The 17,469-nt window shown below is 41.1% G+C and overlaps 1 protein-coding gene across 1 annotated transcript in view; it reads left to right on the top strand.

Annotated features, from left to right (window-relative positions):
• Positions 1-17,469, top strand: part of SLF1 (SMC5-SMC6 complex localization factor 1) — a 68,252-nt gene that overhangs the window by 12,898 nt on the left and 37,885 nt on the right. Inside the window, exons 4-6 of the mRNA XM_060235687.1 lie at positions 11,427-11,583; positions 14,132-14,266; positions 16,723-16,776. Coding sequence (XP_060091670.1) covers positions 11,427-11,583; positions 14,132-14,266; positions 16,723-16,776 — 346 coding nt within the window. The remainder of the gene's footprint in view (positions 1-11,426; positions 11,584-14,131; positions 14,267-16,722; positions 16,777-17,469) is intronic.

The following is a 17,469-nucleotide window of genomic DNA, read 5'->3' as shown; positions in this document are numbered from 1 at the left end:
GGTCGACTGTATCGAACGCTGCCAATAGGTCTAACAACATCAGCACCGCTGAGCCGCCTTGATCCAGATGCCGTTGAAGGTCATCCACCAGGGCAACCAGCACTATCTCTGTCCCATGGCCCGGGCGGAAGCCAGACTGGTGGGGATCAAGGACGGAAGCATCCTCCAGGAAAGCCTGTAGCTGCAATGCCACTGCCCTCTCGATAAGTTTGCCCAAGAAGGGCAAATTCGAGACCGGCCGGTAATGTGCCAATTCGGCCGGGTCTAACTTTTTTTCAAGAGGGGACGTACCACCGCCTCTTTAAGCGATGATGGAAAATGCCTTTCCATTAGGGATCTATTTATGATATCCCGTACAGGATATCTAAGCTCCCTCTGGCAGGTTTTAATAAGCCAGGAGGGGCACAGGTCCAGATTGCAAGTTGTTGGGCGTGCAGATAAGAGGATCCTGTAGCTCCATCAGGAACCGTTCCGGGTCCATCAGGCTCCGCGGGCGAGCTAAAATACGCTCGCCACCTAAACAGGCTTGAGGTGGGACATCCACATGAGCCTTGAGGGCATAGTGATCCGACCATAGCACTGCTATAGCAGCAAGATCGTTCACTAAAACTCCCGCTGCGAAGACCAAGTCTAACATGTGCCCCGCCTGGTGAGTGGGCGTTGTAACAATTTGGGAGAGTCCTAGTGTCGCCATGGAAGACACCAGGTCCATCGCCCAATTGGAGGTCGCGTCATCGGCATGAACATTGAAGTCACCCAGGATCAAAAGCCTTGGGTGCTCCAATGCCCAGCCTGCTGTGGCCTCTATCAGGGATGGCAAGGCGCTAGCCAGTGCGTTAGGCGGTCGGTACACCAACCAGATCGCCAACCCCTCCCCAACATCCCACACCAGACCAGCACATTCAATGCCCTTGATCTCTGGGGCCAGGAGAGCCCGGAAGGAGTAAGCCTCTCGTATGAACAATGCCACCCCTCCCCCCCGCCCGCTAGTCCGTGACTGGTGAAAGACCGAGTATCCTGGGGGGGCCATCTGGGAGAGAGCTACGGTCTCCCCATCGCGCACCCAGGTCTCGGTCACGCATGCCAGGTCCATGTCCTGCTCAAGCAGGAATTCCCGAAGGGTGGATGTCTTATTAATGGACCTGGCATTACATAACACCAGTGACGGAGGCGAGTAGTTTCGCCTGGCCGCACTACCTGTCACCATCGGGATGGGACGCAGACTGGAGGGTGGTCGAGCACTATCATGTCTCAGCCTCCTTCCCTTTCAATTCCGCCTGTTCCCACTGTCATACCCTCCCCAGGAGTACCGGGATCCCCAGGCCAATCATCTCTTACTGGTATCCACCAGCCCTTCAACCAACAGAATAGCTAAGCCTATCCCCTGCTCAGCCCTCCCAACTCCAATCGACCAATCAATAAATTACCCGCCAATATTCTAATAGTTATTTAATTTAAATCCCTCCCCAGCACGATTCCTAATTCATTAGCTAACAATAATTAAATTATTAACTCCATTAGCTCCTTAAATATAAAAACCTTCCCCAATCAATATCCCTCCTCTAATTAATTTGCCATAAATATATGTCCTTCAATTAGCTAATCAATAAACCATCAATTTAAATAACCAATATTTAGTTTAAACTCCTTTAACCCTCTCACCCTATTGGACCTTAACTGCCAATACTATTAGAATTGCATGATTATTTATTGGTTATTTATTGGGGGTGTTTTCTATGTAAATAATTTTGACCATTTAAAACTCCCCCATATTAGTTTTTTTAGTTTTAGCTTGGCGAATAGTTTCGTTTCCTTTAACAGGAGTATTTAAATTAATCTCTCTTTGGCTTCTCTCTTTGAAGAGGCTAGGAACCGTGTCCCACTAGTTGAGAAATTTTATTTAGATTGTTCTTATAGTGTTGTGGTTTGTTAGGTTTCATTTTGAAAGTTGTCCTGCTAAGTTTCACTAAGTCAACTTAATATATATGTATATATATATATATATATATATATATATATATATATATATATATATATATATATATATGTGTGTGTGTGTGTGTGTGTGTGTATATATATATAGTGACCTATAATGTCTAAACTTATTAAAATTGCCACTTAGAATTGCAGAGGGTTGAGCAACCCTATTAAGGTTAGACGGATTTCTAACCCGATGTATAAAGACAAAATACGGTAAGTATTCTTTGCCTGCAAGAAACCCATCTTAAAAGAACTTTTTCACCTCTTTTGTAAACTAAATGGTTTTCCCAGAACTTTCAAGCCCCAGGCTCTTCCAAGGCAAGAGGAGTGGCCATTCTGTTATCTAAAAACATTCCATTTCAGTGCCATAAAACATTATTAGATCCGCAAGGAAGGTTTTTGTTCATTCAAGGTGACCTTGATGGTTCCCCAATAACCATAGCTATAATATAGGCCCCAAACAAAAATCAATTGTATTTCATAGAAAATGTTTTTTTGAAACTTAATGACTTTAAACAAGGGGAAGTGGTGATAGGGGGAGATCTTAACTTAATTACAGATCCCAAACTAGATAAAATATACAAAAGTACTTCTATTTTAAATACTATAAATCATGCTTCAGCCTTACAATCTTTATTTACCAAATTTGGTTTACAGGACGTGTAGAGACTGTTAAACCCAGGGATTCTACAATGTACTTTTTACTCTTCCGTCCATGACATATACTCATACATTGACTATTTATTGGTATCTAGCAATATTATGCAGCAAATAGTCAATGTAGATATAGGAACTCAATCCATTTTGGATCATTCTACTGTAACGGTCATCTTGGAATTAAACAATTCAGAAAACCGAAACCAAACATGGTCTTTAAAAACTTTATTGTTAAATGATCAAAGTTTTTGTGATATGATTACAAATCAGATTAAGGAATACTTTATTTTCAGTTCTTCTTGTGTAAGTCAGGAAGTCATTTGGGATGCGTTTAAAGCTGTTACGAGAGGCAACCTTTTTTCTTTGTCAGTACACAATAAGAAAGAAAAACAAAAGGCAATAATAGAGTTACAAAACAACATTAAACAATTGGAATTAAAGCATATGAAATATGGGGGTAAGAAAATTTTACGAAAACTTAATTTTGAATGTAAGAAATTAGCTCTTGAAACTGCTCAAATTCAAAAACAACTTATTTATCTAAAACAACGTTATGAAACCAAATCCCTCAAATATCTATTAAAACACAGGGTTCTTCAAAAAAAGACTTAGTCTTTGATACATGCTATTAGATCACCTCAAGGCACTATTCATTCAAAAACACAAGAAATTATATCACAATTCTTAGATTACTTTAAGAATTTATACACCTCTAGCTGACCCCAACAACAGTCCATTGACGATTTTCTTTAAAAAAAAAAGATTTTAAATCTAAACTTTCAGAAGAGCATTTAAAATTCTTAGAAATGCCTGTTACTGGTACTGAAGTGCAAGGAATCATTAAAACGATGAAGAATAGCAAAGCTCCAGGCAGTGATGGACTGACTACAAAATTTTATAAAAAATTTCTACCTTACATATTGAATCATGCAGTCATATTGGTCTATGACTGTAATAAAGTTCATTCATTCATTCATATTGAATCCACTTGTCGATACTTGCAGTTCAGTTTTAATAAAAGCCACAATCCTGGAACCTTGGAAGGATGCAAGAGAAATAATACTGCCAAAGCCAGATAAAGATAAATTTAGCTTCATACAGGCCAATTTCTATCCTTAATCATGATTTCAAAAAATTTTCATCAGTTTTAGCTGCACGTCTTAACAAAATCATACCAAACGATATACACAAGGATCAAGCTGGTTTCATTCCAGAAAGGTCAATCACTGATAATGTAAGGAAATCTCTCAACATTATTAATTACTGTAAAATTAACAAAGTAGAGTCAATTATGCTCTCATTAGATGCTGAAAAGGCCTTCGACAAGGTGGAAATTCCTTTCCTTAAAACAGTTCTTTACATGGGGTTTGGTTCAAATTTTTTGTGTTCAATAGAGGCCATTTATAGAGAGCCTAAAGCTCATTTAAGGATAAATAATTGTAATTCACAAGCCTGGACATTGACTAGAGGCACCGGACAAGGGTGTCCTTTATCACCAATTCTATTCATTCTATCCTTAGCTCAGACTATTCGATCGGATTCCCTAATTACTGGTGTATCAATAGGCTTATCTTCATTTTCTTACAAAATAAGCCTATTCGCTGATGATGCTATTTTCTACTGTACTAACCCGGTTACAACGTTATCTAAACTCATGGATTTAATTAACGAATTTGGACAGGTAGCTGGTTTTACAATAAACTACAGCAAGTCGGAAATTTACCCTATTTTTCTTACAACAGAGGTGGAACATAGATTAAAAACCAATTTTCCCTTCAAGTGGGTCACATCGTCTCTGAGGCATTTAGGTATTATGATCCCTCTTAATCTGCAAGATTTATACAAAGCAAATTTTGATCCCTTACTCCACTCATTAAATTCTAATATTAACGAATGAGGGAAGCTATCACTAAGTTTATTAGAAAAAAATTGAACAAATTAAAGTATTTATATTACCGAAAGTCATATTTTTATTCCATAACCTTCCAGTGCTAATAAAAGCTGATGTTTTCAGAAATTGGAAAACTTTGATATTAGACTATATATGGTCAGGTAGTTGCATATTCAGTGTTGACAAAGCCTTTGTCACATGGAGGTTTGCCATTGCCAAATCTTGAAAATTATTATCTGGCTGCACAATTAAAATATATTATTTTATATGCTTCACTAATTAGGGAAAAAGCCTGGTTTCAGATAGAGCAATCGTTTATTGCCCCTGACGTACTTCATGAAATGATATGGAACTTTCCTAAGCATCGTAATCCCAATATTCATTCCAATCCTTTTTTATCACTCACCTTAGAATTGTGGGATAGGTGTAAAGCAGTATTGGCACCTACACCATCTCCTGCGACGGTCTTTTTAGGACAAGACTGGTTCCCAGCTGCTGAATCTATTTCAGATTTTCAAAATTGAAGACAATAAGGAATTTTTAGATTTAAGCATTTAAATCTTAATAATTTAATGAGAACGAATAAAAACTTTGAAAGTACCAACTTGCAGCCACTTGGATGCAATATCGCCAAGTTCACCACTTATTACACAGCCCAAATATCTTATCCCAAATCAATAGGCTGTTAAACGCATTTGAAGAAGCTATGACTGCTTCAGAACTTAAACTCAAAGGGATGACAGCAATAATATATAAAGCTCTTAGTCAAAGCAAGAAGCTCAAAGAAACGTCTCAGCAAAAAGCATGGAATAAAGATTGCTGTAAGCAAATCACACTTGAAAATTGGTCATGTATTTGGTTGTCAAAACTATATCATACTCCTTTGCTGAATTTAAGATTACAAAACTTTAAAATATATTCAAGGTGGTATCTGACCCCCCTACAGTTATCCCATGCTAAAAGATTGTTGAATGCAAAACGTTGACGAGAATATGACAATATTGGATCTTTTATCCACTGCTGGTGGGAATGCCCATTAATATTGAAATTTTGGAAACTAATTTTACCAACAGTAGAGCAAGTTATTAGTCATAAGATTCCTTTTTCTCCTGAATCTATTTTGTTAAATCTATGGACGCCTGATGAGGTTCCGAAACATAAATCTGAATTAACAACGATGCTTTTATTGGCTGCAAAAATGTTAATTGCCTAGTATTGGAAATCTACATCTTTGCCATCTGAAAGGCAATGGTTCCTAAAGATCTGGGATATAATTACAATGGATAAAATTGCGTATAACTTGCAACAGTCAAATGCTAACTCTGATGCTAACAACTTTATGGAAAAATGATTTCCTTTCTTTGATTTTGTTCAAAACCATCAAAATACTTTGTAAGCTTCCAGAGAAATATGTAAATTTTGTATATTACTAATAATATAGATTTGTAAACATAGCAGGTTTGTTTAAGTTTAAGTTTTTGTTTAAGTTAATGTTTATGTTTATGATGTATGACTGAAGTACATTTTACAATAAAAAATTTAAATTAAAAAAAAGATGTTATGAAATGCTTGGTTTTGCAGTTCTGTGAATCTATGTCTGCAGAGATAACAGCAAAGATGTTTTAAAATAAACATACAGAGTTGACCAAAAAAAAAGAGGAAGGCCCATTGTCTGAGGACAAAGTCCCTCAACAGAGAAAGCCAGCTCACCAGCTTTTTTCTCAGGAGGAGCTCCCTGTTCTCCTACATAAAGCATTAAAAATCCTACAGCTTTCTGCCCCTAAGGTAGAAATCCCCAAGGAGGAGCAGGATGATGATTATAAAGTGGGCCCTGAGGTTTTCTCTAGAGTTAGAAAACTGGGTTCAACTTTTCCCTTCCCTTCCCTTTTAAAACTAAGATAAAAGAGGAATGGTCAGAGCCTACCAGTAACTGTTTACATTTTGGACAGGCTAAAAGAATGTACTCTTGTATTCCCAAGGTAACCAGCTTACTGAAAATTCCAGTGGTAGATGCTCCTGTGGTTAACTTAGCATTGGGGTGGCTCTGCTAAAAGAGGGAGAGGGCCCCCTTAAAGATACCAATGACTGAAAAAGTGACTCAGCTCTCTGCAGAGCCCATAAAGCCATTGCCTTCTCTTTTCTTTTCTTTTTTCCAAAAGCCTTTATTGGCATATATCAGATTATAAACAAACAAACAGCTACAGAAATAATAAAACAGTCATATGCAGCTATACATTGGACAATTGATCCTTCATTACCAGACTCGAGAATAAAGCAACCCTTTCAGTTATTTCAGATGACAAATCATTCAGAAGACGGCGAACCTTTACAACATCTGATCAGCCTGTCATATTGAACAGAATTGGATCTAGAAACCTAAGGTTTTTGTATCATATATGGGACAATAAAGAAGAATATGGGACAGTGAGTCAGCTTGTTTCAAATTACATATACATAGTCTTAATGAAAGTGGGATTTTTTTGTGTCTACCATAGGAAACTGCTGATTTTATTGCTGTATTGCATCTAGCAAGGGTAAATGCCCTATGCAATTTTGGAGCATGGAGAGTTGATAAATAAGGCAGATGACCAATAGTTGAGAAAATTCCAAAATTCAGAGGGGAGCAAGATTTATTCGCAGCACTCATTAGTTTTTGTAATTCATTATCTAAAATTCTGCGTTTGATTACATAGTATGCATTTGTAAGAGGAAGCATGTAAAGAGAATCCATAGACAAACCTAAGGTGATTATTTTCCTCTCTATGCAGGAAATCCATTTGGACGAGAACCATTGCCTTCTCCATGAAAGCTTCTGCTGTCACTTCTCTGAGGTCAAGAGTCTTATATATATGGCTTTGTAACTGTTCCAATTATACCCAGTGAATCAGTGCCTGCCAGGTTACATGCACAGTCTGGAGACAGCAGCGCCCTTCATGTCTGATGCTAGCCTGGACATGATCAAGTTCTCAGCTAGGGCCATGGCTTCCACAATGGTAGCCAGAAGACATCTCTGGCTCAATTCTTGGAATGTGGACTCCCTTCGTAAGTATCATGTGGCAACTTGATCTTTCCCGGGTGGCAAGCTATTTGGGGATAGCCTAGAGGACATCCTAATTAAGACAGGAGAAAAAGAAGGTCATGCAATTGATCTATAAAAGGGAGAAAAGACAGCAGAAAAATTATGGTTCACAGTCCTTTTGTTCCTAGAGAACGCTTCCATGATTTAGATCAGACTCCAAGTGGCACTCCAAGTCTAACTTCAGAGTCACAAATCAATACTATAGTTCAGCCCAAGCACCAGCTTCCAGTAGGGGAGGAAAACAGTGGCAACAACGAAAGTGATGCCAGGCTAGCTCTGGTGGGGACGACAGCTTCAAAAATTCCATCAAGCCTAGAATTTATCAGCCACTGGTACAACCCATGGCTATTTAATAGAATTTGTCATCTTTTCATGAGAGATTCCTGAGCTCACTGTCCCATCAAGAGACAGCATATACAGGATACATCAGACATCTGCTGGAGATTGTCACCATCAAACCTGTACCATTGTTGCAAAGGTTCTTAGATATCTGTTCTATTTTTTTCATTGTTCTCAAAAAGAATGGGGACTGGACAGCTATCCTCGATCTCAAATTCCCAAACAGGTTGGTGAGGTACAAAAAGTTTTTAAAATTCAAAATGGAAACCTTGAAGGCCACTGGGGAAAAAAAAGATGATATTAGATTGATCATCTCACTCATTGCAAGCGTGCATCTCAAAGAAATCTATATTCATCCTCACCTTGACAACCTTATTATAAGGTCACCTTCATAGCAGGCACTCGGGGACATTCAAGACCTATCCCATGCCTGTCCAGTCACAGCTTCCAGATGAGCCAACTAATGCCTGCCCAAGTCATCATGCATTTGGGGTTAGTTATCGTTTCAGTCAAAAAAAAAATGTTTCTTACTAGACAGAACAGAGAGGATCATTCAAAGTCATGAAACAGGTTTGTTGTGTAAAATCTGTGGGCTTGATGATTCTAGCATATCTACGAGGTTACATGATTGCAGCTATCAAGCATATCCCTTGGGCCTGGGGACACTTGGGTATTTCAGTGGATGTCATTGCCATATCAAAGGCTCATAGCCCTCTGGAAGCACATCAGAGTCAGCTTCTCAGGAAGGGCCTCTTTTGGTGGACAACCAAGAAACACTTGTAGGCAAACCCTTCCAAATGACACGTCTACAGATCACAACAGAGCCCAGCCTGATGGGTTGGGGAGCCCATTTTACATTAGGCCATGTGCAGGGGGCCTGGTCTCATCAAGAAGCTTCCCTTAGCATCAGTCTTTTGGAACTGTGTGCAATTCATCTGGCACTTGGCCCACTTCCAAGACCATTTGTCTCAATTGAACATATGTATATGGACAGACAGTACCACTGCCAAGGTGCATGTGAACCACCAGGGAAGCACCAATGTAAAAAAAAAATACAGCAGGAGTCAAGTATCCTCATGTCCTGAGCAGAACAACATCTGGCCTCTCTGAGAACAGAACACATCAATGGCACAGCAGTAGTTCAAACATTGGCTCAGCTGCACAGGCTGAACCAGGAAGAGTGATCCCTCAGCCAGGAAACATTCCAGTCCCTGGTTCTACATTTCAGTCTATCATACATAGGTCTCTTTTCCTCCCTGACCAATGCCAAGACACCCAGATTCTTCTCAGGACACCAATGTCAACAAGCAGAACAAGTGGATGCTCAGATGTCCCCTTGGCCATTGGGCCTTTTTTATGCCTTCCCACCCCCATCTTTGAAGGTTCTGAACAAAATGAAACAGAAGAAGGCTGAATTGATGTGCCTGGTCCCATTCTGGCCCAGGAGACCTTGGTTTCCCAGCCTGCTGAAACCATCAGTTCAGCCTCCATGGGAACTTCCACTGTCGTCCAGTATGCTAACCCAGGGTCACATCTGTCATCCAGACTCAGCTTGGCTTCATCTGAATTCTTGTCTGTATGGAGATTGAGCAAAAAGTCCTGCTTGCACAGGGTTTCTCCGATCAAGTCATTCAGACCCAGGTAATGATGGCGGCCCAGAGATGCTCTACTTCTAGAATTTACAACAGGTCTTGGAATGCTTTTTTAAAATTGTCAAATTTTGTCAAATTGTGGAAGAGGAAATACCTGCTGACAGATACCCTGAATCTTCCTCAGATATTGTCCTTCCTACAGGATGGAGTCTGTCAGGGTCTAAGAGCAAGTATTGTCCATGGCCAAGTAACTTCTCTGAGCATTGTACTCTCATCAGTTAGTGGTGCACCACTCTCCAGGCACCCAGTGGTGAAGAGATTTCTGAAGGTTTTTAGTTTGTCCCAGCTGCCTACAATGCACAGTTTTGTCTCAGCCCCCTACAATGTACATGCTCTTGGATGCTTCGTGTCATTCTTCAGGCTCTAACCAGTCCTTCATTTGAACATCTGAGGGAGGTGTCCCTGAAGTTCCTTACCTTGAATATACTTTTCCTGGTAACTGTTACATCAGCAAGACATGTCTTAGAGATAGGTGCTCTTTCCATTAGAAGGGGCTCATGCATCTTCCATGAGGACACTGTGGTTCTGCACACAGATCCCGCCTTCATTTCCAAGGTCAACACAGTTTTTCACAGCTCATATATTTGCTGTCCTTCTGCCCAAATCCATCTCATCCTAAGGAGAAAAATTAGCACTCACTTGATATTCGCAGAGCACTTTGCAGAAGGACCAAGCCGTTTAGGAAGTCAATTACCTTTTTGTGGCTTTTCATCCTTCAGTCAAGGGAGAAAGGGTTTCTAAAGCTACACTAAGTAGGTAGCTAAAGGACTACATCTCCTTGGCATATAAATCTCAGGGCCAGAGGGGATCACAGCTCATTCAACAAGAAGTGCTTCTATGTCAGCAGCTTTTGACATAAATGCATCTGTTGCAGATATCTTAAAGGCCAATCCCTGAGCCTCAGTGTCAGTGTTTATCAGGCACTATAAGATGGACTTTACTGCCATGGTGAATGCGGCATTTGGGAGGACAGTCCTACAGCAAGTGGTTTAATCCTCCTGTTATCTCTAAGCTTGGCAATCACTTTTCTCTCCCTGGATCAGATGACCTTTGTACCACCCCAAGTATATCAGAGTGTCCTCTCCTCAAGAGAGAATGGAACATTAGACTTACTGTGAAGGTTCCATCTTGAGGGTGAGGAGGACACTCTGGAAGGTCTCTGTTCAGCCTATTATGCTTCCTAAAGGGTGATTGACAGACAATCTCTATGTTCATTTTTCTTTCACTATTCTATCTTTACCTGTATGGTTTGTTTCATAGGGTTCTGTAAGCCTTGTTGTCTGTTTGGCACACATTGTGGACTGTTTGGCACACATTGAAGTCTCGAGTGAGGGTGGGGAATTTCCCCAGAGATGGAAAGTGCAATCAATTTCCTGCATCCAAGGATTGTGGGATGAGGAACCCAAGCATATCAGAATGGTCCTCCTCACCCTCAAGAAGAAAAGAACCCTCACGGTTAGTGCAGTGTTCCATTCTTTGATTATTATGGTAATGATTCTTGATTTTTTACATGGTGTTGCTTCACCAGAGTGAGCCAATTCTGTTCGGAAATCAGTGTGAATCAAGTTTCTTGATTATTTCAGAAAAATGACTTTATTTAGAACAATACTAGCTACTGGGGCATGTTAAGATTTATAATTCTGGATGTGTTAAATAGATTTAAAGTTTTTGAATTTTTAAATATTTGTACCTAAGTTATCTCTGTTTTTTTCCTGGGACTCTGGAGAGGAAGGCTAAAGAATGGAGTTAATCTCACCCCTTTCACGTGGTATAGTTTTATAAACTTCATTTTGAAGCAGGATTTTTGTGTCTTTTTTTTCCTCCTCAGAGTTCTAGAGGCAGGAAAAGCCACAGTCTATACAACACTAAGTGTGCCAAATACTATTACTCATGTTTTAACTAATAATATGGCATTAAAACAAAAGACAGAGATCTCTGAAGCTCCATGCTATTCAGTTTCCTATCTAGGGACTTATCTCCTAGAGGTAAGTATAGCTTTATTAGTATAATAAAGTTATTAACTGACATGGTTTGAAGCATCAGTATTCCCAGCCTTCACCAGAATACCCAGAGGAAGGTGGGAATGCATTTCTATTGCTTCTCCTTAACCCCTCATTGACCATTGTGTTATTCTGAAGATGCTTGCTGGGTTGGAAGTGGGGGCACTGTCCTTCTGTGGCTCCACTCTTACTTGACTGGCCAATGCCAGAAGGTAGTGCTAGAGGACTGCTGCTCAGCTCTGTGGTATATCTGTTGCGGGGTCATGTGGGAGCCATGTTGTCCCCCAGGCTGTTTAACATCTGCTAGGAGAGGTTATCAGGGAATTTGGAGTAAGGTGCTATCAACATGCAAATGTCATCCATCGTTGTTTCTTAACAACTGAGTCAGCCTGTGGGTGCCTAGAGAAGGATATGGGATGTATGAGGGCCATTAAACTGAAGTTTAGTCCAGACAAGACTGTGGCAAAGCTGCTTGAGAAGTCTGCCTGCCCTGGAGAGTATTGCATTCATCCTGAAGGAGCAGGTTTGTTTGTTCATGTATTTACCGTATTTTTCTGACCATAAGGCGCTCCGGACCATAGGACGCACCTTCCTCCTGGGGGGTGATCCGCTGCCTCTGCCTCCAATCCCGGCGCTTCCCCCGCGCCTGGCTGCCTGGCTCCAGCTTCTTCCAGCAAGCACTGGGATCGCTCCACGCTGCCCCCACCGCAAACCCAGAGCTTCGCGAGCACCGGCTGCGGAGAGGGCAGCATGCTTCCTCCGTGCCTGTCTGCCTGGCTCCAGCTCTGACGCTTACAGCAAGCGCCAGGATCACTCCCTCTACCCTCCGATCCCAGCACTTGCTTTAAACATCAGAGCTGAGCCAGGCAGACAGGTACGGAGGAAGCACCCGCCCCCTCCGCAAACCCAGCGCTTCGCGAGCACCGGCTGTGGAGGGTGCAGCGTGCTTCCTCCGTGCCTGTCTGCCTGGCTCCAGCTCTGATGCTTACAGCAAGCGCCAGGATCGCTCCCTCTGCCCTCCGATTCCAGCACTTGCTTTAAGCATCAGATCTGAAGCCATGCAGGCAGGCACGGAGGAAGCACACTGCCCCCTCCACAGCCGGCGCTCGCGAAGTGCTGTGGGGACAGCGTGGAGCGATCCCAGCGCTTGCTGGAAGAAGCTGGAGCCAGGCAGGCAGGTGTGGGGGAAGCGCCGGGATCAGAGGCGGAGGCAACGGATCCCCCCCCCCCCAGGAAGGTACCTTCGCTCCATAAGATGCACACACTTTTCCCCCCACTTGGGGGGGGAAGTGCGTCTTATGGTCCGAAAAATACGGTACTTCATTTGTATCCCACTTTTTTCCCCAATGGAGACCCAGTGCAGCTTACATCATTCTCATTTCCATTTTATCTTTGCAACAACCAGCAACCACTACATCACAGTAGATGCTGGCCACAGTTGGGGATTGAAGTCTCTTGCATGGCTCATAGCTAATAAAAACGTGCTTTGGTTGATAGACAAGCTATGCCTGTTGCTCCAAAAGCATGACCTGGCCACAGAGATCCATATGAGTCAGCTGGTTCAAGATGCAACAGCCAGGTTAGATACAGGAATTTTGTTAGCCCTGTGCTGAAAGGTCTGCACTCACTGCTCATCTCTTTCTAGATGCAGTTCAAAATGTGGGTTCTTACCTTAGGCTTGGGCTCAGGGTACTTGAACGGCCGCACTGCCTTCTGTGCTGATAATCCTGCCACTTAAAATAGTTTTTGCAATCCCTGCTCTGTACTCCTGCCCACAGAGATAATGTGGACAGTGATGGCACTTCCCCTGTGGAATGCTCTTCCCTCTTTAAGGTCACTTTGTCACCTACACTATTGTCTTTTAGAGGTCTTTTGATCCCGACAAAAAACTTTGATTTTTGATTTTTTTAATTGTTTTTGTTGAACTTTTAAATTGATTTTTAAATCTGCTTCTAGCCTGAGGACTACTACAAGGATCTTTTAAGATACTGGATGTTTTATGATTGGGTTTCTAATGGTTTTAATTTTAATTTTTATTATTGTATCTTTTATTTTGTGATCTGCCTGGAGCAGGGCTTTGGAGAGGTAGCACATATTAATGGTTTTTTTAAAAAAATTATATGCAGTCAGCTTAAAGTGAGTCCAGCTACAACAAGGGAAAATGTTCGTAGGATTAATGTTTGAACTCTATTTGGTTTCTGTAAATAATCATTAGGACTATTGGGGGGGGGTCTGTCCTATGATGCATGTTGAAATGTTTGTCCATATTCACAGTTTAGGGCTTCTACTTCCACTGTGCATGATTGCACATTGTTATCCTCACCTAGAGCCTTGTATGATAACCTACAGTTTGGGCTATATCTTTTACATTTATACCTTAAATACATTTGCATTGATGATCAGTTGCTATAATAATAGAACTGTAATTACCTAACCCCAAACTCTTTAATCCTGGGAACTTTTATTTCAGATGCAATTCCAATGAGTTTGTGTTTAAAGCATTGGGTCACTGTGTATCTTATACTTTACTCAGAGTGAATTTGAAAATTATACAGAAAAATGCCCAGAGAACTATCTGAGAGATGAAGAAGAAACAAGAGAGACGGTGATTGACATACACATTGACAAAATGAGAAATGCCTTGATAAAGCATATGTATTTACAAAAGGTAAAGAGTATGCAAAAGTCCATGTTTGTCTATAGAACTGGAGAAAAAGATCTTCCCAGAGAATTGCAAGATAAAGCTGTCTTAATGAGTACTAAACCTTAATCACTTTATTTTTAATCTGTTTATTAAGACATTGTATACCACCTTTACACCTAATCAGAGTCCTTGATGTGGCAAACGTTAAAACTTTTGAATGATTAAAAACAGTTAAAATGATAAAAATTAACACACATAAAAACACCAACTATTTGCCCCTATTTAGTTTTACTTTCACCATTGCCAAAAATTGGTGCCTTTTTCTAAATGTTATTTAGAGTTGCTCAATAGTACCAGATTAGATACTGCAAACAGAAATAGTTTGTGGGTGAAAATCGTCTTCCTTATCTCTGCTCCTTTCAAAAAGATACTTCTTGGGGCCCAGAAGCCCTCAAGGACAGCTGCTTGAGAGAAAATGGCAGACATCATCCCCTCTTACCTTGTGCGAGCTCTTCAGGAAAGAGGGCTAAAGGTTGGGCAAGGGAGGGGCAAGTCCCTGACCCTCAGGAGCAATGTTTCAAGGCAGCACAGTATGCTGCTGGCAGAACAGATGGGAAGAGATCCGTGGACTCCTGTTCACAGTGCATTTGATCCAACCCATAGTACAAGGGTCTGACAGAGATGTGGTGTGGTGGAAGTGCCATCAGTTCAATTTATGGTGACCCTTTGGGGTGTTCAAGGCAAGAAACATTAAGAGGTGATTGCCATTACCTGCCTTTATGTAGTGATCTTGTACTTCATTGCTGGTCTCCTGTCCAAGTATTAACCAGAGCCAGGCCTGCCTAGCTTTCAAGAGCTGATGAGGTCAGGTTAGCCTGGGATGTCCAGGTCAGATCCTGACATAAATGGGTTAGTCTAAATACGTATCTCAGATTCAAGAACGTCTTATGGTCACAAAAAACAATTTATATGTGTTGTGAATAGACCCAAGTGCCAGCATAACCATTCAGGATAGTAGTCCTTGAGAGGGTCAGCCAATGACAGCAGCAATAATTTGGCCTCTTTTGTCAAGAGCCCTTACTTCTGGTAGTCTGCATCTTTTTAGAAGGGATATATGCAACAGGGTCCCATTACCAATAGTCTTAAATTCTTTTGAGGTTAATTCTGTAAGTCTGCTTGGCACAATTCCAGTTGTCTGAGTTTTACTCCTTTAATTCTGTGAAGTCTGGACCAGAAGCATCTGTTGCATATGGGAGAAAAAGCATATGGCAAATCTAGTTAATGATATATTTTGCTTCATCTGTTTTGTATAACTTGCTCTAGCTCAAGTCTATTTTTCTGTTGATACTGTGTATGGAGATGACATTGCCTGAATAGATGTTGTTTGACTGAAATCCTGCTAGCCACAAAAACTGTAAAGGGTTATAGATATTAAAACCAACATAACTGGTACATTGCATAAACAACTGATCCCTTGAACATACTGAGGCACTTACTGTGCACTAGAAATTGCCGGTATGCTTTGCCTTCTCCTGGGAGGATGCATTAATATTCCCTTGAGCAAAATGTACTATCTGCCTGCAAGAAATTGCAGAAAAATTCCAATTGCATGACCAGCTCTTGCTTGTAGGGGTTTTTTTAAAGTTTACTGATAAAATGCTGTAAGGACTTAATTTTTTAGACCTCAAAATGCTGTAAGAAATTAATTTTAGACCTTTTTTCACTATAATAGCATGTTCTTATTTTTATTTTTTTAATTAGATTTTTAGCCCGCCCTTCCCATAGAACAGGCTCAGGACGGGTTACATCATAACAACAGTCAACAGTAAAAACAGTAAAAGACTAGTTTAAAATCTAAAATTAGACAGATTAAGGTGGCAGATTCTTCCTCACAGATGTGACCTATTGTCCAGGTCCAGCAGATCTTGCAGTGCTGGAAGGAATGAGGCGGAGAGGCCGATAACAAGTGACACCCACTGCCTCAGCTGAAAGCCTGGCAAAAGAGCTCTGTTTTACAGGCCCTGCGAAATTGAAGCAGATTCTGCAGGGCCCGGATCTCCAGGGGGAGCTCATTCCACCAGGCAGGGGCCAGGGGTGAAAAGCCTGAAGGTCCTTGGCCGTGAATCTATGGTTTTTATCTTCAGTGCATGCTGGTAGGCTGACTTCCAGGTAAACAGGATCAAGCTGTTTCTTTAGTAAGAGCATAAGAAAAGCCATTTTGGATCAGGACAATGGCCCATCCAGTCCAACACTCTGTGTCACAGAGTGGTCAAAAAAACAGGTGCCATCAGAAGGTCCACCAGTGGGACCAGCACACTAGAAACCCTCCCACTGTTGCCCCCCAAGGACCAAGAATACAAAGCATCACTGCCCCAGACAGAGAGTTCCATCAATACCCTGTCATGCATTGTTATGATCATCAGAATGTGAGTAATCAGGTGTGCTTGTATTAAATTACTGGTTTTATTTTCCCTTTACAGGCTATGCTAAGCAAATATACTCAGGTAGACCAAATGAAAGAGTGCAGAGAAAAGGTAAGAGTTGTGTGAAAAGGATGCTCAATTCATTATTGGAGTCAGGCTTCTTTCAAATCTGTTCATTAGTCAGAATTCCACAAGGTCAGTGTATGTGCATGGAATGCACTTCGAATCATGTTTTGCCTTCCAACTGTTGTCTCTTGTCCACATCAGATGTGCTCCAAAGAGTCCCCTGTTATTCAGAAATGGCCTTGCAGGGGATGCATGGGACTGCAGCTAAAAAGCACTTGTTTATTTTCAGAATGCCTTTGAATATCACACACTGCCTATCTTGAGTATTCATTCTGATTTGAGGGAGGTGTTTAGCTGGGGGCTGCTTTCTTTCATTATTCAGCTCTTATGGACATAGTGGTCCTGGCTGCCATGTAAGAAATTGTTCTTTTTATCACTACAAATACACTAGCAGGCTTGCCTGTCATACAAAATATAAATCTGCTCTTGATCAGATGTAACTCCATACTAGATAACGGCTGTAATCCAGGAAGGTTGCTGTGCTCACAGAGAAGAACCTATATCCATATAAACTGGGCATAATTTTCTACATAGCAGTCCTTTAGGTCATCCCAGGTCTGCAACATCAAACAGGCAATGAGCTTAACTATCTGCAAAGGTTATCTATTAGTTTTTGAAATTTTGAAAGAGATTGCTTGACATTTCATATGTTGTTTATGTAATTCACCTCTTACTACT

This window comes from Heteronotia binoei, chromosome 4 (assembly GCF_032191835.1).
Source record: "Heteronotia binoei isolate CCM8104 ecotype False Entrance Well chromosome 4, APGP_CSIRO_Hbin_v1, whole genome shotgun sequence".
In the NCBI taxonomy this organism is placed as follows: Eukaryota; Metazoa; Chordata; class Lepidosauria; order Squamata; family Gekkonidae; genus Heteronotia; species Heteronotia binoei.
Note: the sequence above shows the minus strand (reverse complement) of the source record. Positions and strands in the feature narration are given on the sequence as shown.